General features: G+C 42.2%; 1 protein-coding gene across 5 annotated transcripts in view; it reads left to right on the top strand.

Annotated features, from left to right (window-relative positions):
- Window positions 1-18,191, top strand: part of AUTS2 (activator of transcription and developmental regulator AUTS2) — a 980,988-nt gene extending 962,797 nt beyond the window's left edge. For all 5 annotated transcript variants that reach the window (XM_034752724.1, XM_034752728.1, XM_034752725.1 and 2 more), the window contains 6 exons: window positions 1,142-1,213; window positions 6,147-6,288; window positions 6,883-6,960; window positions 8,523-8,606; window positions 10,137-10,359; window positions 15,035-18,191. In XM_034752724.1, the coding sequence (XP_034608615.1) occupies window positions 1,142-1,213; window positions 6,147-6,288; window positions 6,883-6,960; window positions 8,523-8,606; window positions 10,137-10,359; window positions 15,035-16,277 (1,842 nt within the window). In that variant the 3' untranslated portion in view covers window positions 16,278-18,191. The remainder of the gene's footprint in view (window positions 1-1,141; window positions 1,214-6,146; window positions 6,289-6,882; window positions 6,961-8,522; window positions 8,607-10,136; window positions 10,360-15,034) is intronic.
- Window positions 18,192-25,355: the final 7,164 nt, after the last annotated feature.

Genomic DNA, 25,355 nt, shown 5'->3' with positions numbered 1-25,355 from the left:
ACTACCAGGTTGTACGGCCTTTAAGCCACAGGTGGCTTGAAGAATTCCCCTCATTCCTGTGACCATTTTTAAATCTGAACAGATGTTAGATGTGGAGTATATACGCTTAATTAACAGTGTTTGGGAAGGAATATCCTAGATGTTTCCTTTTAAGAAATGACTTCCTGAACTCTTAGCAAACAAACAACTAGCACTAGCAGGTGTTTTACAGCGTGTGTTTCAGTAATAATATGAAATACAGGTAAGAGGACAGATTCAGATTCAGGTTAAGCAGGGTTTCACCCACACAACAAGGGTGAATTGACTGGCCTACCAACTTCTTCAACATATCCCGCAGCTAAAAGTAAATTATGGAAGGACTTGAAGGCAAAGTTGACCAAGTTATAGTGGGGGAGTCAGGCTAATTTTAAGCACTGGGCTGATTTAAAAAAAAAAAAGTGATTTTTTTTTCACCTCTTTGTTGATGAAGCTAGTGTTTTAGAATCGTTACACTTGATGTACAGTTGTGAAGTGCGCTACTTATGCAAAATAACTGATGTGGATTAGCATATACCGCATCATTGATTTCAGCTGAGGTAAGCCATGTTCTCAGCCACCTGAGTAGCACTAGCTGGCATCAGAAGAGCTGATAAAATCAAGGATAGATTTTTGTTTTTTTGAGAAGGTGATGACCCATAGTGTTTCTGGAAGGACAGATAAAGCCCTAACCCAGGGGCAGAATCTCTGCCCCACTTTGCTCCCGTGGTGATGCAAAGGAAGCAGAGACGACCTGCAATGCTTTTTATCTGCCATTGTCCTGGTGTGAGGGATTCCCCAGTGGGTCTCACGCTGGCAAAGCCAACTCCAGTGCCTCCTTCCTAATGCAGGGGACAGGAGTTGGGAGGGAATGGCTGGCTATCTCCAGCAGGAGATAGTCGCCGAATCAGGGAGCCAAAACCAGTTCCCTCACGGCCCCTCCTCTCTGGATGCAGCAGAGGAGTGGCCCTCAGTGTTTCTCCTGATTTGTGACCAACTTTTAGGAGGTCCTTATTACAAGCTTAAGAAGACCGTTTAATCAATGAAGCTTGTAAACTATAACCACAGAAAAGTGTCACGTGTCTCTGATGGTTCTTGATTTCATGTCACTTCTTTGTTTCTCCAGAAACCTGGAAAGTGGTGTGCTATGCACGTTCATATCGCCTGGCAGATATACCATCACCAACAAAAAGTCAAGGTCAGTCCTTTTGGCAGTCACACCTCTGTGGGGAGCTGCTCAGTGCAAATCTGTGGTGGAAGGAATTCACCACTCATCATGAGCTCTGCTCTACCATCATTGAAACGACACTGTGGAGCACAGAAACATTTTAGTCTCCTAGTTCTGTTTCACGTTGAAGGCTTAATTGTCCTGTAAGATCCTAGACACAATCACTCAGGACATGCCTGTGTAATTAGTGGCCAGGGACATTAGAACATAAACTTTCAGTGCCAACTGGTGATTGGGAAGAGCTAAGTGGAGGATGTATATGAACTGTGAGATTTGTTCTCTTTATAGACCAGGAAATGAAAATACAGCGGTTGAGATTTTTAAAAGCAGTCTAGGGGCGTCAAGATACATATCTTCTGTTGATTTTAATGGTGTTCCTGGGTATAAGAAGGCACAAGGAGCTTCCCTCTGCTCCCTTCCACATGCTGTCTAATATATCTGCCCCAGCTTTAATTATTGTATGGCTGTAGCACTGAAAGAGCACAACCAGGTTGGGGCCCCATTATGCTAAGTGTTGTACAAACATAAAATAACTAGAGTTAGAGTTAATTGTAATTCATATTATAATGGTATTTTGATTGTCCAGTGGCTTTGTGAGTGTGTGATTTTGTTTTGTTTTTTCCTTTTAGGATGTTTCCATTATATTTTTCAGTAAAAACCCCAAATAATTCCTGAACCTCTGAGCTAATTAATAGTCAGTAAGCCACAGGGATTCTCTGCGGGGAATACTTTCAATTTCAGATGAGTCAGCTAGCTGTGAAAAGCAACAGAGAGTCCTGTGGCACCTTTAAGACTAACAGATGTATTGGAGCATAAGCTTTCGTGGGTGAATGCCCACTTTGTCAGATGCATTTCGTGGGCATTCACCCACGAAAGCTTATGCTCCAATACATCTGTTAGTCTTAAAGGTGCCACAGGACTCTGTTGCTTTTTACAGATCCAGACTAACACGGCTACCTCTCAGTTAGCTGTGTTGATTGTGTGTTGGAAACTTGTACATGTTGCAAAATAAACATGGTTTTCATGTCACTTTAGAGATCCTGAGTATGTGAGTCAGTTGTAACAAGTCAGGTCTATGCAATATATGGAGATGTTGAACAGTTACTAAAGCCTGGAGCTAGCAGAGTTTAAAAACAACCCTCTTAAACAAGGTTGACAGGTTAATTTGCTGCAGTAGACGGATCTCTCCTCTTTGCTTCCTTATGTTTCCCCTGCCAGCGATCTTCATTCCTCTTCCCATTACCAAAAAGAGAGAAGATTATTGACCTAGAGAGTTGTGCCTTTTTACAAAAAAAATTATTGAAAGGATTTTTTCTAGAAATGAAATTATCATTGCCATTATCTACATCCTTTGACTCCTCTGTGATTTGATGCTCAGTGAAAGATCATGTTGGCAAATTTATAAATCATACCAGGTGCTGTTTTTGCATTGGTGTAGATTTTACCGAATGCTTCACTTACACTCCCATGTTTAAATATGCAGAGTAGAACTCTGGAGGCTTTTACTTGTCTGTGTGAGGCTGATTCTATTAACTTTTCCAAACATACCCAGAAAATACGTTTCATTATTTCAGTTCAGTTACAAAGTAATTTTTGAAACTTGCTGGTGGCAATCGCCCTCCTCCTTACCCACAAACCTTCATTGGTTTGTCACTTCCATAAGGCACAGTTTGCTTTCTGCACCCCAAGAAGTTAATGGAACTGTGCTTTGCAACCTAGCATATTAACATCAAACACTGCACTTGTGCTGATACAGCTTTCTATGAGTGAACTAGACTGGGCCTAACCCCGGTGTGGCTGTCAGGCTGGGGCAGGACACGAGGATCCTTGTCCCCATGTGCAGCCTTGCGTAAGGGCTAGGTACAGTTGCAGTTTCAGTGGCTGGAGGAGCACAGAGACTCCTAGAGCCCCAGGTTTGGGAAGGAGGCAGCTCTCATCCACACTAGCTAATGAGAGGGGAGCAAACGGCATCATCCTAAGTCTTCTGCAGCCTGTGCATTCTTCCTGAATACCAGGGAGTTCCTGAGGCATAGTCAGGCTGATTAAAAGCCTTGCTAAAGCTCCCATGGCAGTTTACATTGCCTCTTACACAGGCCAGTGTGTATATGTCATAATCTGGCCTATCATTATTATTATTGACTATTTATATGTATTCCCATAGCACCTACAGTCATGGACCAGGATTCCCATTGTGCTAGGTGCTTCATGAATACAGAAACAAAAAGACAGTCCTCTTATGGCCTGGATTCAGGAAAGCACATGCTTAAGTCCATCCCTATTCAGGGATGCACTTACAGCCTGGCCTGACGTTCGCTGAAATCAGTAGGAGTCTTTCCAGTGATTTCAGTGGGCGTTGGATCAGGCCCTTAAGCATTTAGTTAACTTGAAACTCACGCTTAAGGGCATTCCCGAACAGGGATGTTTCCTGAATCAAGGCTCTTCTTCAGTGTTCTTGTAAGGTAAGCCAGCACATTCAGTAAGTGGTGCGTAGTTCTTAATACATCCAGGGGTGGCTCTATGTGTTTTGCCGCCCCAAGCACGGTAGTCAGGCGGCTTTCGGCGGCGCGCCTGCGGGAGGTCTGCCGGTGCCGCGCCTTTGGCGTCTCCACTGCCGAATTGCCGCCGAATCTGCCTGACTGCCACCCTCATGGCAACCAGCATGCCACCCCCCCATGGCTTGCTGCCCCAGGCACGCGCTTGCTGCACTGGTGCCTGGAGTCGCCCCTGAATACATCTGTGGTGCTCCTACATCATTACAATTTGGGAATGTTTTGTTTTTTTCATTATTATGGCCCCAGTGTTCATATTGCTGCAACTAACATACCTGCCAGCTTTCGCTATTATGAGCAGCTAACTTCAGGGGCTTATAAATTAGTTGTTCTTAAAAAAAAGTTTAGAAGCTAAATATCTGGGGTGCAGGGCCTCCGCTGGCAAGTGTGCATTTCTATGACTATTTTTTAATTACTCAAACTCTAAAATAGTACTTCTTGGGATGGTATGCCCTTAAATCAGATAGCATTTGCATTTTAATATTTTGCAGGCTATTAGACCCAAACATGGATGAGCCTTTTTTTGTTCTTACAGCCACCTGGACAAGTTACTAGCACTTGAAAAACAGCTACTAGGCATGCACATTAACTTGGTCATAACCTTTAAATATGCATATTTATGTCATTGTAAAGTCTGTACTCTGAACTGGCACGGTATTAAATCTTGATTTATAAACTGTTACATACTCCAGCATTACTGTTAAGATTATTGGTTCAATATTATGTATTTTAAAATTCACTCCGCTGGACTTGCACAATTAATCAGCAATCTATGTTTAGGGAGGTCCGACAGAACAGATACGTGGTAATTTGGTTGGGTTTTTTTCCCCCCTCTCTATAAAAGTATGACCACTAAAATGATCACATTGCAAAATGATCTCATCTTTTCATAGAAAGATGCTAAAATTGCCTGTTTCCGGCATAGTGATCTAGATAAGATTTCTCTTTAAAAAAAGGAAAATGTGCTCTTTCCAATACCACGTAAATAAAGAAAATGGAATACAACGCCTTGCTTCGAATTTGTGATACAGTCAGTCCATCCTTCACTGGATTCCTTTCAGGCTATGTCTATGGTACGAGCTGGGGTGTGATTTCCCTGCTCATATACGCATACTCCTACTCGCTTGCCTTGAGCTACCACAAGTATAAACAACAGTGGAGCTGCAGTAGCACAGGGAGCGGCAGCTGATGCACGGCTTAACTGTGCTAAATATGTACCCACCCCGTTTCAGGTGGGTTTATACTCCGCACAGCTAAGCCGTGCCTCCACTGCCGTTACGTGTCCTACCACAGCTACGTAGACACTCACTAGCTCTTGTCAAGCTAGAGCGAGTGTGTGTACACAAGTATGGGAATTGCACCCCTCGCTCGTAGTATAGATGTAGCTGCAATCCCTAACTTGCCCTATTCTGCCTGTGTTTGCAGTCTGAGGTCAAAAGACTGATATTTATGGGGTTGGGGGGCGGGTTCAACATTAAATTTGATACTTCTGGCTTTTGTAGGTTTAAGTTACAAACTTAACATTACTGGTATATGATTCCTGTAATTATAAAAGCATATGTTGAGAAGATACACTTGTAAGCTGGTGGTAGTTCCACCCTGCTCTTAGCACAGCACACACTGTACAAACACACACAGAATATGGTCCAAACTAACCCTTTCCCTGGGTTTTGTTTTTATTATTAGGTTAGGCCTAATTTATTCACCCAAGCAGTTAAGCAAGTGCTGCTTAAGTCTCATTGCCTTGAGTGGGATTCAAACACACGCTTAAGTACTTCACTGAAGTGGGGCTTTTGAAGGTGCGTCTACACAGCAAAAATACCCTGTGGCAGCAAGTCCCAGAGCATGGGTCAACTGTTTTGGTCTTGTGCTACAAGACTAAAAATAGCAGTGAAACATTCAGGCTGGAGCCCAGGTTTTGAGATCCTCTCCCCTTGCCGGGTTACAGAGCCCAGGCTCCAGCCCGAGCCCGAACACCTACATGACTATTTTTGTCCCTTGAGCACAAGCCCCTCAAGCCTTACGTCAGCTGACCTGAGCTCTGAGACATGCTGCCATGGGGATTTTTTTTTTTTTTTTTGCTGTGTAGACGTCCCCTAAGAAAACATCAACCTGAGCCTGAGATTGATTCTCGCTCTCCGCCCTTTGATTGTTCCGCCTGTTGTGATTATCTAGAAGAATCACAAGAATCTCTCAGCATCTCTGTTCAGGATCCCACCCTCTTACACCATGCCCTAGCAAGGCATCTTTCCATTTTCAGTGTGACTACTTTGCTCTAACCATATGATTCTGACGGTGCCTTTTAGTGCTCCTTCTTAGGAAGGTCTCTTTTTGAATCCCATTTTCCATTTCAGAAACAGATGCAGTCTGATCCACACAAGCTGGACTTTGGCCTGAAACCTGAGTTTCTGAGCCGGCCACCAGGTCCCAGCCTCTTCGGAGCCATCCACCACCCCCATGACTTGGCCCGCCCCTCAACTCTCTTCTCTGCAGCCGGTGAGTACTCAAGAAGGTCAGATGTTTCTTCTTATGGAATATTAGTTGGATGGCCGATCCTGTTGATGCTAACCGGAAATGTCCAATCAGCTTTGCTCTCGTGAGCTCAATGCCAAATATTTTAATGACCATTGGTCTGTTGAATCTTGTAGTTATTTTCCACACTTAAAGCCAGGATCCTGATGAGATGCCAGATGTACTCTGAATGGAAGAAAACTTCCACACAGATGTAGCTTACATGCCATGAAGATAGTGCATTAGAAATATGACAGATCAGGGTCTCTGAGTGTTTTCCATGCTGCAACTTTCTGCACACACTCCCCCCCTTTAATCTAGCTGAGACCCCTTATTTAGCAATATGGGGAGGACAGGATGGCTGTGACCCCAGGCATCTGTTTGTGTCCTCTACTTGTGGGTCACAACCCCTAGGTTGAGAGTGAAAAAGAGAGTGAGTCAGGCTGTGTACAGGAATTAAGATAACTTCTGCGATGTACATGTGCTGTCGTTTCACAACAGACAACAGTGAATATAGCCAAGAGCACTGTGGTTCATTTCCTGATTCAGGAAATTGTTTCTTTTGGCTTTGTTTGGTAGGTGCTGCGCATCCAGCTGGCACCCCTTTTGGCCCTCCGCCCCATCATAGCAACTTTCTCAACCCAGCCGCTCACTTAGGTAAGTGCAAGAACTAGCTACAGATTCTCAGTAAAGAATTGACTGTGAACAGAACTGGGAAATAATGTATAAGCATAGTTTGTGTCCTCACCAAATTCCAGTGCGGGCATTCGGCCTTCCGAAATACCCACTGAAATGACAACTGGCTACGTTGTATTTCACTCCCTATTCTAAACTGTTCTCCAGTGGTCGTAGAGTATTGTTAAACAGCGGCCACGCTTTACCCCTCTCAAAAATAACGTATTTATTTATTTATTTCCTTTTGATTAAGAATAAAAACTGCCCAGACAAAGACTCTGCGTGCTCTGCCAGTTAGTCAAAATTTACAAAACTAAATAAAAATATCAATCAGTTCACTCTTTTCTACCATGCAGCAGCCCTAGGTACAAATAACAGCAACCCAGAAACAACACTTGGAAATCATTCGGAAAATTATCCACGTTGAATTGTGAGTGAAGTCAGATAATACTGATTCAGCTTCACTGTCGTCATGACTACAGTAGATTTAAACTCTCTTGCTAAAATAATGGTAAAAAGTGTAATTGCCTGCATTGGTGAAAAGCAGCAACCGTGGTTTTAAAAAAGGAATAATTCAAGTAATTAATTGAAAAGCCACGTTCTGTGCTGACATAAGTGTTGCAATAATACAGCATGCCACCCCCTGTGAATCAGAGTTTGAGACTTTAAATTAGTCTTCCGTTTCTGGACAGGCAGGGTTTGGGAGAGTCACAGAGATATCGCACTGAACTCATAGAAAAGGTTTGTCATTCTGCACCAGGAATCCTTTAACTTATCCATTAGAAAAGAATAGGTCTGGTTCTCCTCTCAGTTGCACCAGTATAAAACACAAGTACCTTCACTGATGTCACTAGACTTCTCCCATTGTAAAGTGAAAAGAGAGTCAGACCCACAAAGCTTACCTGTGTCCTACACACATTAGATACTTAAAAAGAAAATAGAAAGATTGATTGCAACATTTTCCAAAAGCTCTAAACTACTTTTTCATATATAACATTAACAATAAACCTTGCAGCACAGGAAAATGCCCAGGTCAATCTCATGATTCGATAGCGTAGTAAATGTGGACATTCTGTCAGTTTGGCTCTCCTAGCTGTGTCCTGAATGTGGTTTAGGAGACGTGACCAGCGCATGGCCTAACTGTGTTCTGTAGGGTCAATGGTGCCAGCAATGCCTTGTTAGCCAGGAGCATTTCATGAGTGAGTACATGGAATAGATATGGGATGGGAGTGGAATAAAAAGGGAGATTTTTTTTCAGCTTTAACACATTGGCAACCACTCTATGCAGGGGCCCCAAGACTGTGTATTCTTTGAAGTCTTGCTTTTGTTTGAAGCAGAGATTTTCTAATAAAATGATCCCTTTGTGCTGGCATTGAAAAAAGATTTTTTTCTCTCTAAACACTGCCCATATTTTGGATCATGTTCTCCTAATGATAGATGTGGACTTCGCTTTATTCAAACGTAATGCAGTTGGATATTTCACTAATGCTTCATCACAGTTGCCAACATGTCAATGTTTTTCAGTTGTTCCCATTTGATTTCAGAGCCTTTTAATAGACCAACTACGTTCACCGGTCTCGCTGCAGTGGGTGGTAATGCCTTCGGGGGACTTGGGAACCCGACAGTTAGTGAGTAACCTCTTTCTCTAGAAATTTGCCTTTTGATTATTTTTGCTCATTGCGTAACTCAGGATTTTGAGTGAAGGTGACTATCTGCTGTGTCAATACACAGTTACAAGGGACCTGATTTTCAAAAACAGACATTATTTTTTAAAGGATGCAATTTTCTGCTTTATGTATTTCATAGTTTGAATTAAACATACCACCAACTGGTAACATTACCTTATGTACTTTAAAAGACAAAAGTAACCTAGAACCCATGAATTGAATTAACTTGAGAAATTCCTAAGAGTTCCATTGTAATGGTTAAAAAAAGTTAATATGTGCTGCTTTATCTAGCCTTAGATGGGAATATTTTTTCCTTTCTAACTACTTATGTAGAAACTGAACTTGAAAATGCTTACTGGTCCTGTGCTTATTTGCACTGAGTCACCTAAATCTTTCATAGTTTTGGCCAATCACAAAAGATCAGTCCTTAAAAATCGCATCACTTCCCTGTCCCCACTTCAAATCCGACATTATTTTCATCATTCCCATCTTGAAAAACCAGAGCTAGAAGGCAATGAATTTATGTATCTAGAAAGCTGAGGATCTCAGCTTTCAAACAGTAATAGTATATTAATGTCTAATTATGATACAGCTCAGGGGTCAGCAACCTTTCAGAAGTGGTGTGCCGAGTCTTCATTTATTCACTTTAATTTAAGGTTTCGCATGGCAGTAATACATTTTAACCTTTTTAGAAGGTCTCTTTCTATAAGTCTATAATATATAACTAAACTATTGTTGTATGTAAAGTAAATAAGGTTTCAAAATGTTTGAGAAGTTTAATTTAAAATTAAATTAAAATGCAGAGCCCCCCAGACCGGTGAGCAGGACCTGGGCAGTGTGAGTGCCACTGAAAACCAGCTCGCATGCTGCCTTCAGTAGGCGTGCCATAGGTTGCCTACCCCTGATATAGCTACTCCCTGCCATAGTCATGTTGAAATTTAAGAAGAGAAAACGAAATAAGTAGGATGGTAACCAGAAAGACGTGATTTTAAGAGCTGCTCGCTAATGACCAGCCAAGGCTAGAAATGAATGCTTTGAATACTTTCGAAAAGCTGAGAATGCCAGTTTTCCCAATTCAATAGTATACAGTACGTGTTTTGAATCTGAAGGTTTTGCAAAATATAGGATGTTAAACATATATTTTGCTCTGGTTCCGGACTGAATACAGCAAGTCCTATATCTTGAATTGGTATCATTTTCATTCCCTGATGCCTCCAATATGTTTGGAATAAGAAACATGTCAATTTTGCCTGATACTTTCTCCCTTTATGCACAGAATTTCCATTTTGCAGTTAAACAGCTGTCAGTTGCCTGTCTAGTGTTAGGAATGAGAGCCTCTAATGAATCTCTGTTAATCTCCTTTCCTTTTCCAGCCTCCAATAATATGTATTCATTTTAACTCTGAGTGCTGTAAAAGTTTTTTGGGTAAGTACCTTCACTCAAGCATAACCTTTTTCTTAAACCTTTTTGTTTTCCACTTCACCATTTCAGCACCCAACTCAATGTTCGGCCACAAGGATGGCCCCAGTATGCAGAACTTTAGCAACCCTCACGAACCCTGGAACCGACTGCACCGAACTCCTCCTTCGTTCCCGACCCCTCCGCCCTGGCTGAAGCCAGGAGAGCTGGAGCGCAGTTCATCTGCTGCAGCTCATGACAGAGATAGAGATGTAGATAAACGAGACTCATCTGTTAGTAAAGATGACAAAGAAAGGTACGAAAGACCGCGTCCAAGAATTGTCTAGTTCAAAGCGTGGGCTCTGTTCAGCTTTTAACCCTTCCCAGCCTGGCCCCTGGTTAAAACATAGCTTCCACAGACTGAATTGTGCACTTAATCCCTGCAGAACTAACACAGTCAATGTGGACGGTACTAGGCTAGTAATACAGAAGACACAATTCTTGTTCAGGTGCTTCCTAGAAGGTCTAGACAGTCTGATCCCCTTCTCATTTGCACCTGTGTTAATCAAAAGTAACTTGACTGAAGTCAGGAGAGCTCTGCCAGTGTAAAACGAGGATAGACTCAGACCCATAGAGCTTACCTGTCCTTCAGGGCAGATTTACAAAGGTATTTAGGGGCCTAAATATATAGACAGGTGTTGAGTGCCAATGTGATTTAGAATTTGTGAATCACACTAGGCACCTATCTGCATCTTTCAGCATGTATATACCTTTGTAAATCTGGGTTTACATGCATTAGCAACATTTTTCAAAGGTATTAATCTTTCATTTGTAATATTTAAAATAAACAATTGTAACACTGGAAAATGCTCAGGTATGTTGTGATTCAAATGACATAGTAAGTCCTAATTTTCACACAGTACATTACATTTCCTTGAGTCCTTTTAAAAAAACAAACCACATTTGCATTGGTTTTGTACATTTCAGAGCATTGTTTTAATTCAGTTCCTTACATAGACTCGGACACGAGTGTAGACCTGTCCAAGCTGGAAAGGGTTAATGAAAATTAAAACCTGGTCAGTTTTTTTTTTCCAGAAATGTTCCCATTATAGTTACGTCAATAACAATTCTTATTAATATTTAAGAACCAAATTATAAGATTTTGTCAGCCAGTGTCATGTCCTGCTTGAAAAACATTCAGAACTGATTTCAGCTTTTTCAACAAGTGTAGCTTAAAAGCTTTCCTGCTAAGATGGGCATATTAGTTATTTTGCTAGCTAATTTCCTTTCTTTCTTGAATATTTAGGAGATGTGGGTTTTTTGGCTACTCTACCGAGTATACTCATGAGTAACCTTCTTTTTTAAAGGATGTTACATGAACACATTGATATTCTAAAAATACATTTTAAGAACTTTTTAAGTAAGTCAAGCTACAGATCTTTTCAACTATATTTTTCCATTTGGAATATTTTCTGTGTGATAGCATAGCCTCATTTTGTTTTAAGGCTTCAAAGGGAATTGGGGAGTCAATCATGCAGACGCTTTGCCATGTGAATAACTTCACTTATTGTGGATGTGGGTAGATTTTAGAATTACATGAGTATTTCATTTGGTATTTTGTTGTTTTTATTACAACCGTGTGTCTCTGTTGAAGACAATCCCTTTCAGAAATCTATTCCTTGCCAGCTGCTTTTGCATCACTCTGAACTCCATGTCATAGTTTCAAGCATATTTCTTTTTAACGATCAGCCTAATTTCAGAGTCTGAAAAAATTAAGCTTCATTCATACATCATACTTCTGCGCAGTTACAGTTATCAGCTTTTAATTTATCCTTGCAACATCCCCATGGGGTATGGAAGTATTAGCCTCATTTTATAGTTGAGAACTGGAGGTCCAAAGAAATAAACTGATTTCCACAAATCTCACAAGTAGTCTGTGACAGAGCTGGGACATATCTCCTGAGTTCCACTACAGTGCCTTTATCATAAGACCATCCTTACTTTTATACAGGGTTTTGATATGCACAGATAATTACCAAACAACATACAGCAATTATGTTAGCCTGATTAGGCAATAGTGCCTGATTCTGATCTCACTCACACCAGCATAAATTACAAGTAACTCCACTGAAGTTAACAGAGTTGCATTCATATGAAACCATAGGTAAATCACAGACAGGCTCAAAATATGCTCTAATTTTACATTGGTGTGTTCTGATATAGTACACTCTTTATCCTTTAGTATCAGTGTCACTTTTCTTTTTAAGAAATCCACCATTGCATTACAGTGAAAATAATAGCTGGTGAGTACAAGATGAGAACCCTTGTGCTCAGCAACAATAGGTAATCTAAAAGGCACCAGAGAGCAATTTGCATTCTTACAGATGACATTCATGTGGATGTAATCCCAGAGCAGAAAATATCATGAGTCCTATTGACTCTTTTAGCAACGTAAATGCAGTAAAATAATCGTAGCGAGATGGTACCTGGCAATATGCACATTGGCAACTGACATTATATGTTTTATTTAGTAATAACAATACTTTGTATGTTCACTTGAGGATCCCAAAGCAAATGTTGCCCAGTCAGTATACCGGAAACTGGGGCACAGAAACTAGGGTAAGTTAACACAGCAAGTCTGTGACAGACCTGAAAGTAGATCTGAGGTTAAGTGACTCCCAGTCTCCAGTTCTACCACTAGACTACATTTTACCTAGCTGAGTTATTGTGTAACGATATAATCTTAATGCATCTTGAGATAATTTCATCAGTATGGTTGCTTAATTGAATAGGACAGAATTGGCAGAGAAAAGTGGTTATTTCATTCGTCCAAAAGTATGGTAATTGGACAGATTTATTCATTTTGGTTACAGAAAGCATTTATTTCAAGCACAATTGAAAACATATAAATTACAAAGCAAACTGATTTAGCACCAACTGAAGAACTCAGTAGGTGCCCCTTAAAATAAAAATACCAAGAAGTCCCTAAATCACTCCCCGAAGCAAAAGCTGATATTAATAGGTAGTCGTTGCAGAGTGCCTTGGAAGTCCACCCACTTACGCTCTGTCGGAGAAACAAAGAAATCATGACCCCAAGTTGAGGGGCGTTCATTAAAATGCCCCGCCTCCATACGTTCAAGTCCAGCTTGTATGGCTCAACTAATCTCAGTTGTTGGTACAGAACATGAGGAGCGAGACTGTTTCTAAAGTATCCGGGTCCCAAACATTTAGGGTACAGTAAATCAGTACAGGCATCAAATGCACGCTGTTAGAAACACCTTGCTTAGCCGCTCCATTTTGCTGTAACTGAAGTTTCTGAGCAGTCTTCTGATGTGTGCCTGTGACGTTAAAGTTGCAGTAATCGAGTCTGGAGGTAGCAAAGGAATGGACGCCCGCGGCGAGAGCCGTATCCAAGACGTTACGTGCAGATGAAAGGATGTCATCCCCTTGGCTGCTGCTGCTAAATGACCTTCTGAAAGCAGCTACGTTCTGTACACAGGAGCCCTAGGCAGGGTGCCTTATTAACAAAAGACAAGCCAAACTGCTCAACTGACAGGGCAGATAAGCACTTAAATATCTCCTCCAATGCCACACTTCCTGTCTTTTCTGGATTGAGCTTCAACCACCTAGCCTCCCACAAGTCCCAGTCATGGCTAGACACTGAGAAAGCAGAGAAGCGGCCTCACCCAGATCTGATAACAGAGACATAGAGATGGATGATGACACTGCTCAGGCTACCTCGTTGTCCTTCCTAATGGCCTCACCTACACATTTAACAGTACAGAATTCTGCAGTGCCCTACATGAGAGAATTCCCATGGCCGATCGCCCAACACGATCCTTTTTACAGAATAAATAATGAAGCTACTCTGTGTATCACTGCCAGAAACAGCATCAGTGTCAACTATACCTTATTGTTGTTGGTTCCAAAGGACAGCTGATACCGTAGACCTAAAGGGATCAGCATAGAGATCTGTCACCAGGAGGAGATCGTTGCCTAATGCTATTTCTGTACCATACATAGATCTAAAATAAAATGGGTCCAGGAAATATGGAGACTTTTTGGCAATGCCAGAGATGTGTGGCCACAACCCTCTCTCTATGGTCTTCCCCAAAAAGGCAGGCTAGAAGCAGGGCTCTTATTAGCAAGATTATCAGGGTCCATGGAGATGGCTTCTTGAGCAGGGACAGCTGTTAATAAAGGGTGATATTCACCCCTGTGCAAGTAGTCATTGATGTCCCACTTAAGCTCTAGTTTGAGGGTTTCAGTGGTATGCCTTTCTGACCTCTTGGACTGGGATCAGTTTCACCCATAGCGAGATGTTGACACATTTAGGGAGATGCTGAAAGCCTCTATCAAGTAGTACTATGGAGGGTATATTTTGTTATGTTTTCAAACTCTTCAGTGCAAATTGTAACGCAAGAAGGATGCAGAGTATATACATAAGAAATTAGATATGCGATGTGTAGAGATTTTAAACAATAAATCAATTCAAAACAAATGCCTCTTCTTGATTTTTCCCCCTGACTTCTATTAAAATACATTTGAGACTAGTCAGGTAAAAATCATATAACTCCTGCAATTTAAATTTAACTTCTTCACTTATTTTTTGAGGATGGAGTTTGGATGTTTTTATTCATCGCTCACCTTCTTACAAGCTGTTGAGGCTGCTGTCTAAAACTTACGCAGATAGAGGGGGCCAGTATCTCTGTTGGTATACCATTGACACGAGTGCGGAGGATTTGGTCAGATGGTTTGCAAAGCCACTCTAGGGGCCTTCTCTCTCCTGAGTCTAGATAAATAGAACAAGCATAGTGTAGAGAAGGGGCGTTCTAGCAACGCCACATATGCCTCTGCCAAAGGAAATAATGCATTAAACTAGCACGTGACTAGCTTTCTGCACAACAGTGACCAGGGAGTCAGGAGCCTGTCGCGTTGTTTTATTTGCAGAGTTTCTCAAATTCTTAATCTTTACACTTTGCTCTCTCTAGGGAGAGTATTGAGAAAAGACACTCCAGTCATCCTTCGCCAGCACCCATCCATTCAGTGAACTCCCTCGGACATAACCGCAGCTCAGCTGAGCAGATCAGGAGCCATCTCAATCCTGAGATTCGAGAGAAAGAGAAACCCAAAGAACGAGAGAGGGATCACTCTGAATCTCGAAAGGACATGAATGTTGAAGAACACAAGGTGAAGGACAACTACTCTTCAGAGAAAGAAGGCTTGGGCCATGAAAGCAGGGCAGTGGAAGAGTCTAAGCAAATGTCCAGGGTACCTTCACCCTTCGCTAGGCCCCCTGTTGTGGAGAGCACCAGGCCCAATAGTACTTCCAACCGTGAGGCTGAGAGAAAGAGTGAGCCTGCATACGATAATCAGAAGAAAAGTAGCGAAGTCAAAGTGAAGGAGGAACGGAAGGAAGACCATGATGTTCCACCTGAGGGACCTCAGACTCATAGGTCATCTGACCAGCCACCACCGATCTCTACATCCAACGTCCATCCAGGTCCCTTAGTGTCTATGCCTATGACTGTAGGTGTAACTGGTATACACCCCATGAACAGCATCAGTGGCCTGGACAGGACTCGCATGATGACACCTTTTATGGGAATAAGCCCAATCCCAGGTGGAGAACGTTTTCCCTACCCGTCTTTCCACTGGGATCCGATGAGGGATCCTTTGAGAGATCCTTACAGAGAGCTTGATATTCATCGGAGAGACCCTCTGGGCAGAGACTTTTTGCTAAGAAATGATCCCCTTCATCGTCTTTCCACACCAAGATTATATGAAGCTGATAGGTCGTTCAGGGACAGGGAACCTCATGACTACAATCACCACCACCACCACCACCACCATTCTCTGTCCATGGATCCTCGACGTGAGCATGAGAGGGGCAACCACTTGGATGAGAGGGAACGGTTGCACATGCTCAGAGAGGACTATGAACACGCACGCCTGCACTCAGTTCACCCTGCCGCCTTGGATGGTCACCTGCCTCACCCGAGTTTAATCACTCCTGGACTTCCCAGCATGCACTATCCCAGAGTCAGTCCCCCAACAGGACACCAGAATGGCATTCTGAATAAAACTCCTCCCACAGCAGCTCTCAGCGCCCCTCCTCCTCTTATTTCCACTCTGGGACCTCGGCCTGGATCTCCCAGAAGGACTACTCCTCTGTCAACAGAGATGAGAGAGAGGCCTCCTTCTCACACCCTTAAGGACATTGAAGCTCGGTAAAGAGAATTAGAAATAAGGAGATACTGAACATGATATAAAGACCTTCTTGCTAGTCATTGACACAGACTGTGGATGTGATCCCACTGTACAAAATGTATAGACCCAAGCGCAAAGATTTTGAAATGGGTTTTTTGTATATGCTATGTTGAAATTTTCCAGATCTTTTAGCCAAGTCCATATGTTCCTTATGTCTCCTACTCTATTTTATTTCTAGTTTAAAATTTTCAAAATTTGAACTGAAGAACAAGACATCAATCATCATAATTTGGTTAAAAACAAACCAACAACAACAACAACAACAACCGTACAAAGTTCTTTCAGACCAGAAGTGAAGACAATTGTAGATATCTATGTAAAAAGATTGCTTCATGGGTTAATGGTTCATATATGCAAAAAGGGTAAGATGAAAGCTTTACTTTGTACAAATGTAAATAGATAAAATTAAGTAACATAAAACATTAATACTTCTTAAACTGTGCTATTTGCAAACTTAATATTGATCAACACAGTTTGCTTAGACTGTGTTACATATATTGTTATAGACGGCTAAACCCCTTCAACTATGCAATGAATTTTAAGGCTTTTCACAAAAGCCGGTATAACTCAAAGGAGCCTTTTCAACACACAACTTACTTAAAGTCATATTTTCCCTGAACAAGCTCATGTATTACATAAATCTGTTTTCCTTGCTTGTTTTGATGATAAAACGACCCATTAGAAGTGTAGTTTTCCATATGAACCCTGGCATCAAGTTGCTAATGTTACCATAGTACATGTCATTTCTGAGGTCTGTTCAGGTTAGCAAAATATAATCACTGACAACATAGTGTCTAATATGATGTATGGTTTTTCAGTCCTATTAACCTGGATTAAACAGAGTAACAATCAAATGTGAGATACTTCCCGGAACTTTTGTCACTTAACATGTCAAGTTTATTTTTGGAAGAACATCTGGTTATAGCAATTTGAGTCTGTTGTTATGATCAGTGTGTCATTTTTATCTGTACACACACTTTTTGGGGGGTGGAGTGTTAAGGGAATTTAGCTACACTGAAACAAATCCTACAAGAAATCTAATACTTTCCTAAAATGATGGATGTGTTTTCACTGCGGATCAGAAGTTTAGTCTAAACTCCAATGCAGATTTCATAATGCAATTTATTGTGTTTCAGTTGGTAATAAAGTCTGTGAATAGCTAATAGGTCAGCTTTGTTTTTCCCTGATCACAGGAGAAATGGCCCTTTTAAAAAAAATGCATCAATCTTCTGAAATTTCTGTCTTTTCATAACACACTATTTTATAATGCATTACATTTCTTGTCTAAATATTTGGAGAGAATATGACTTTATCAGAAAGAATACAATATCTTGTCTACTGGACTGTAAAATATATGTATGAAATAAAATTAGTTCCATTGGTCTTCTAGTGTATTAAAGTGCTATCTGAAGTTGTTATCCTGTTTTGGCAAAAAAAAAAAAAAAAAGAAAAAAAGAAAAAGAAAAGAAAAAAAAAGTCTAACTACAGACAGTTGTTTCTAATGATCAGAGATCTATTTTAGTAGTCAACTGAAGGTTTAGTTGTGAGCTTCAGATTTTGTGAACTCCAGATGTTGTGCAGTGTTTTTTTTTTAAAGAACAAAAGGAAAAAAAATTAAAAAAACAAAAACAAACAAAAAAACAAAAAACCCCAACCCAGAAGAATATGTACACTGGAACCGTAGTGATAGCTTTCAGTATTGTAAAGAGATTGTTATATACAAACCTTTTTGCTGTTTATCCTGTATGTAATAAAAGTCCTTTCTAGATCCTATGTGAAAAGAAAAGTGGAGCGGCTCTGAATCTTCAGCATGTTTCCTCATCAGCGAAGACTTGTGTAATGTAAATTGTGCCATGTTATTAAAAAATGTGAACTAAACTGCCAGGTGCTTCTTTGTGTGGAGTGCCCCATCATTGCTATAGGGAAGAAATCCTATTTCTTCCCAAGACTGGGCTTTTGTTCTTAAGAAATAAGCAGCCATGAGAAAAATATAAAAGCAACCCTCTATGGGCCACGCTGTAGAAATAACCCTGGTATTATAAGGAGGGAGAAAGATAGAGGAGGACAGATCTTCGGTGAAGTCCCAATTGTGCAAGGTATTTGAATGCCTGCCTTACTCTAAGTGAAGCTGGTGCCATTAATCAGGTGCTCAAAGTTAGGCAGGTGCTTAAGTACCTTGCTGAATTAGAGCTCTCGTGTAAACTGGCACAGTTCCACTCAAGTCACTGAAGTGTTGCCGATTTACACCAGCTGAGGATATGGCCTCAAATGTTTTCCCTCCATTAAAATCAACATTTTGTGCATATTTGCATGAGAAATATCAGTTCATAGGAAATGGTTTTTAATCTGTGAATATTTTTTATGGCTTAAAAATGGTTCAGCCCCACTTAGCACGGTTCTTTCCTGTTGTCATTCTGCTTAGAAATGTCAGCTCCTGTTAATGTCTGACTTTCAGGTTTGTTAGAAGCGCTTTGCAAGCCTTTAACCAGGTAACTCTTGGCAGGAGTAATTGTGATGCTGAAATTTGTCATCTTGAACAAGACCTAAACAATCTGTCCTCCCTCTTTAATACACACAGCACATCTCTCTTTGTAAGCATAATTGCTGTATACAATTGGTGTATACAAGCATATGTGCAAGTCATTTTGCTCGTCAAATTATACTCTTGTATATCTTTCCTCTCGTGAAACGTTATTGTCCAAATTCTACTGTTACACTCATGTAAATCTGATGTTTAATTCACGTAACACTGGATTTTCACCTGTGTAACTAAGAGCAAAAGATGGCCCCATCACTTATTTAAAATTCAACTTTGTGTGAACTCTGCATATTCTCAGCAGCATGTACAGTTGTTGCATAACGAAACAAAATTGCTTCCTTTTCTCTTTGTAAGGAAATGGTCTTGGTCTTTTACATGTGTATCATTAAAAATCGTTCTGACTTTCTGAAGGAAGCCGGAGTCCTAGATGGATCAGGAAGAATGGAAACTACTGAAGGAAGCTTGTGGAAATTGAAGCATCTACGTGCACAAACCCATGGGGAAGGGATCTCAGAGCGAGCAATGCCTAATGACCTTACATTTACGTAGAGTCTTCCTTCCAGACATATCCCAGAGAGCACTTTGCTAAGAGTCATGGGAGCTTTCTCAGTGATTTCAGTGGAAGATAGGTTGATCCCTGACTGATTGTATAAAATGTGATCCCAGTCATGTGAGGTGCAAAGTATGTTCCTGCTGATGACCCTCACTTTCTACTGAAGCCAGTGAACACTCAATCCTTATCAGGTGTGGCACTCACAAGAATGTGCCCTTACATATAAGAGGTGAAATGAGATTTAATATGTTTTTAAAATAAAAGTCTGAAATGGAGAAGTTAGCAGCTGCTGTAGACAAATTAATCATTTTAGCAGAGTTTCTCCATTCAAGACCCACCGCTCTTAAATCCTATTTTTGGACTATCTAACATTAAAGCAATAAGGTTTATGCAAAACCCAGTACAAATAGCTGTGAAAATTATATGGACCGAAAGGGTATCCTGTATCATAGAGCATGAAACAAGCCAAGTGTAGAACATCCTTGTGTCAATGGACTACTATGCCCACACAACACACAATCTTGGATTCCTTTGTCAAACCTCTCTCCCTCCCAGCAGTTTGTTGTTTTGCAGGCTTTGTCACACCACCAACTGGGATGCCAATTAATGCAGCGTGTATAGGAAGTGATTCTTTGAGAACAGTCATAGTATTTGGTCCCTGATGCAATGTTTATCTTGTTCCTCGCATAATTATTTTACTGTCTAATTCTCTTCATTGTCTTTGATTACTAGGTGTCTGGTTTGCTGCTATCCAAACCTTATTGATACTGTAATTTACTGTTGGCCTTTTTTTGCTGATGATGGTTCCTTTAATAACTCATCACAGTTAAAGCCACTAATACGTAATAATTACTATTTGGGGTGATTTTTTTTCCCCCCAAAGACCTTTGCTGTTTACTGTAGGTTTTTGTTCCTTATTGCCTCCATCCAGATGGGGTAGTGAAAACTGGAGTTGAGGAGAGACAAGTGAAGGTTTGGTAATTTTTTTGCTAGTGGCTTGTTACATAAATATATATCTTGGTACCATGTGGGAGCAAGACTGTGTACTCTAACTAACTCTCTGTACATGCAGGTTATCTCTGCTGAAGGCTGCTTGAGGTGCTGGAACAAGGTAATAGATTTTTAGTAGTATTCCATTTAAAAAATAGTTGACTTGCTTAATCATTTTATGCCCCAATTCTCCATCTGTAAAATACTTTTCTCCCATGTGTTGTCTTGTCTCCTTAGATTCTACCCTACAGGGTTTATAATCCCTCTCTTACTATGTATCTAGCGCTATGGAGCCATAATTTTGAATGGAATGTCTATGTGCTACTGTGATATAAATAATTATAATTAGGTAGCACCAGGAACTCCAGTAGAGCTTGGGGCCATATTGTTGTAGGCATTACACACACACTCACTCTCTCTCTCTCTCTCTCTCTCTCTCTCTGTGTAATCTAAATCACATTCCATTTTCAGCATGACATATATATGCTGCTCAGTTTTCTTGTGCTTTTGATCCAAGCCCAATCCCTTGCCATATATGATGCATTAAAATTATTACTGCACAATGTAAGATAGTTGATTGCCAGAGAGAATAAACCCTTCTGCATAGTGTAGTAGGTCAGGCATCTATATTAAATGCACCCACTTGGGCGCAATAGTGATGGGCACTTAAGCAACAAACAGCAGAACATAGGACTATATAAACCCCTTGGTGCCCAAACCGTCCTTTCTAATTGCTTGCTAGTGCCTCTCCGTGCTCTGATAATCATATTTGGTGGTACCCAAACTCTTCAAGTAATGGGGATTCTACTATGTCATTATCCCCATTTTACAGATGAGCAGACTCAGGAAGGCGAGGTAAGTGATTAAGCCACAGACAGGAGATAGTGTTAGAGTCCAGTAGGAAATCAGGAGTTCTAAATTTCCACTTAGAACCTACACCTCCACCCTACTCTGTGTCCTCTCCATGGACCCGCCCAGCTCCCTCTTTCTCTCTCTGGATTGTAGTGATTTTTACAAGAAAACCATCCCTTAAAATGAAAGGAAGAGTCCATTGTATTTATTTAAACACAATGGGCTCCAGTGATGTAAAATTACCAGCAGAACTAAAACAGCTTAAAGGGGCCCTAGATTTGCTTCTGGAAATAGTGTGATGGAACTCCGGGCAGCCTGATCATTCCTTTTTATAGAGGACCATACAGTAGATGCCAAGCTTAGTGCAGCATTTAGTGGAGAAGTAGAAATGATTTACTTGTTTGAGTTGATAAAGGGTTGTAATCATTCTGTCAGCAATTTACGGAGGGCAGATACAATATAGTATAGTTCCCGGCATGGATTTGTAAATTATCAACATGTCTGAGCGTTCAAACCAAGTCACAAGCTAGCGGTCTGTTTATTTAGATTTATTTTTTAAAAAGCCTATCCTAGGCTCTAGGCACCTTTTGCCATAAATTTAAAATACAATCACAAGCATGATGGCAGCAGCTGCTTTGCACTCTAGGACCAGAAAATAATTAAGCAACAGTTAAGCGGAACCTCAAATATCAGGTATCAAATATTACTCTGATCACAAACAGCTCTCAGCCTGCTTTTTTCCTCCTTGAAGCCCTGATCCATCTCCCACTGAAGTCTATGGGAGATTTTCTTTGACTTCAGTGGGAGTGGAATCAAGCCCTAAAAGCTTAGGATGCAGATTTCTAAAGGTATTTAGGTGTCTAAAGATGCAGATAGGCATCTAGTGAGATGTCAATCTACATCTATAGGTACCTAAATATTTTTAGAAATCTGACCCTGGGTACATGGATAGGCCAAGTCTACAGGATATTTCAGATGAAAGGCCTGAATTTTCAGCTGTGGCTAGTGATTTTGGGCGTGTCCAACCTGAAATGCCTCGAAGGGGCCTGGTTTGCAGAGAGTGAGTGCTCAGGACTTTCTGAGTATTAGACCCTTTCACAGTGCCTCATGTTGAGGACCCAAAATTGACTAGTCACTACTGAATAGCTTGGCGGCGGTGGTGGGCAATGGATTCTAAAGCTGAGATCATTCACTGCAAACACCGGGCCAGCAGTTCCCTTTCCTTGATGCCAATCAGGCTCCCATATGAGCCTCTCTACTGACAGTCGCTATGACCAGGGGAAAGTGGTCATTGCTGTAGGGAGGCAGGGTCCTAAGTCATTCAGAGCTTTATAGAGTAAAAGCAGTTGCTAATTTTGCCCAAAGATAAGAAGTTAGTGGCAGGGCAGCGCTGGCAGACAGTCACTCGTACCTGAAAAGTGCTTTGTGTGTCCTGTGGGTGGAAGATACAATAGAAATGGAAAGTGTATTAGTGGTTGTGCTGAAGGACCTCAGCCTGCCTGAGGCAGATTCCCAGAGCTAAGGAGCTGCTGTCCCCTGGAAAGTAATATTTTATTTGAGTTTGGTACAGCAGAATGCCAACGTACGGTTGGATTTATTTTGTCCTCTCAAATTAAGGTGTCATTCTTCAGAGACACCACAAGAGGGTAGCGTGAACAGAGATTTAAATGTAGCCTCGATGAGGGCTGAGCTGTCGACATTCAGTGCAAATCCAGGTAGCGGTGAGACGAATGTGGCTGTAAATTACCGTTCTACTTCCCCTGCTCCTGGAGGGACCATCCCATTCCCCGGCCCAAAGCAGAACAGTTGTAAGGCTGCTGTGGCAGCCAGTGATCATCCAGACGAGGGGTGACCTGGCCATGCCTCCTTTTATTGCAGGGACCAGGAAGGAGAGATGGAGATGCCACCATGAAGGGAATTCCCCCAAATAAAGAGAATCATCCAGGGGCCAGCTAAGCCCTGTTTGAAAGCTGCTTTGCCCCACCCCAGGCATAGATTGTTACAATCCATCAACAGCCTGTAGTATTATTTTAAATAGAAAGGCATGCCTTTCCATTCCAATAGCGTAAACAGCGTGACCCAGGACACCTGTGCTCCTCAACAGCATCGGCTACTAGCTAAGAGCCTCCATTTCTTGCATCCAGTACCTGGCTTTGGAGAGGGCTGGCCCAAGATTGCCATGTGGCCAGCACGGTCTGGGTGGTTTCATTTGGTTTGGGCATTAAGAAAAAGGAGGTCAAAATATCTACTGGCTAATGCGCCTGTTCTGCACACAGCAATGGAGGTGCCCATTTTACACCAGCAGAGCATCTGGCCCTTCTCCATCAACGCTAGACGTATACCTCCAATGGACCTTGACTGTCTTGTTGGCCCACCTCAGGAAAGCAGCAATACTGTCCTGAGTTTGTAAAATTTCTCCTGCCGGCCCCCGGAGGATGGAGGGCCTTGGGAGAAGAATGCACTGGAATGGGATTGAGTTCCCTCAGTACGGCACTGGGACAGGAGCATTATTCAAGGGCCAAGACTGGAGAGGAGGAGTCACCAGGCCAGTGGTGATCACACTGGGCTAATGGCGGATTGTGTGTGGAGGGGGCCAGCTCTGGAGGGTCTGAGGGAGGAGTAGGGTGACCAGATGTCCCGATTTTATAGGGACAGTCCCGACAGTCTATTACCCCCCACCCTCTGTCCTGATTTTTCATACTTGCTGTCTGGTCAGCCTAGGGAGGAGACAGGGTGGTTGTGCCCCAGAGGGACATGGTGGTCCCTTGAAACAGCTCTAGCTGTCTGGCTCTCCCCCAAGCATGTCTCCAGCATGTCTAGGGTGGGAGGTGGCCGCCTCACAGCTGCCTGGACTGGGTGCAAATTGCTGAGCGAGGAACGCAATCAGCAGAGCGGGAGCTCGACGCCCTTGGCGGGAGGACGGTGCCTGAAACCCCCTTGGCTCTGGTAAGGGCTGGCGTTTGCTTGCATGTCCCGGGGGAGACCATCCCACAGCTCCTGCCTCTCCCTAGCAGCTGGAGGAGTTGGGTGAACTGACTGCGGCAGCGACCGGAGCAGCTGCCCCTTGTTCTCCATGCACCGGCCCAGGGATGAGAGCAGGGCGTGTTTTCCTCCAGGGGAGCTTTGCTGAGGCGCGCTGCGCTTATGGGAACCTGCAGTGCTAGGAGCCAGGCAACCCCACCTCGCCCCGCTCCTGGGGGTAGGTGACCAGGTGCTTTTGCCCCGTCCCACACCCCTGCTAGGGACCGTGCAAACCGGCTGGCTCGACGCACGAGCTGGATGTGACGTTTGAAAACCCCTGAGAACAGCCATGTGGTAAAGTTTCCGCGCCTAATCCTGTGCTATGAAACTCGTAAATGCACAAATGAAGGGTGTGTGGGCCTCTTCCCGCTCCTCCCCAATGAAGCAGCGGACTAATAACACTCTCTAGCAAATTAGGAGTCTGGAAGGTGTCTGCTATTACCAGCCGTGTTAATTGAACGTGGTGCTATCTGGTAGACTAGCCACTAGATGGCGCCAAACGAATACAAATAAGCGGTCACTTAACGCAGCCCAGAAGTGTAGACAACCCCAACAACCCTTGTGGGGTGCTCTGTAAGTCTGGCTCTAGAGCAAACAGCTGTTCTCTGTCCACCTCCCATGTGCCTGAGCGGTAAGAGATGTGTATCTGGACCTGTGCAGCTGCTTTTAACCAGAGGGGCTCAAAAGTGGTTTGTATAAAGCTAAGCCCCTCCACACCTTGTGTGAAGTTGACAAGAAACATCCCTGCTTCACAGCTGGGTTAATGGAGACACAGAAAAGGGCAGAGCCAGGAAGAGAAACCCAAAGTCTTGAGATCCAGTATTCTGCTTTGATAGAACACACAATTCAGACCTTTGGTTTCTGTGTAGTTTATAAAAAGAATAGGAGTACTTGTGGAATGGAACATATATTGAGGAGGTGTATATATATATACACACACATACACATACAGAAAGCATGAAAAGGTGGGCGTGTTCCATTCTGTGCGTCCAAAGAAGTGAGCTGTAGCCCACGAAAGCTTATGTTCAAATAAATTTGTTAGTCTCTAAGGTGCCACAAGTACTCCTGTTCTTTTTGCAGATACAGA

Source organism: Trachemys scripta, chromosome 18 (assembly GCF_013100865.1).
Source record: "Trachemys scripta elegans isolate TJP31775 chromosome 18, CAS_Tse_1.0, whole genome shotgun sequence".
Classification (NCBI taxonomy): domain Eukaryota; kingdom Metazoa; phylum Chordata; order Testudines; family Emydidae; genus Trachemys; species Trachemys scripta.
The sequence above is the reverse complement of the archived record's forward strand: the minus strand, read 5'-3'. Positions and strand labels throughout refer to the sequence as shown.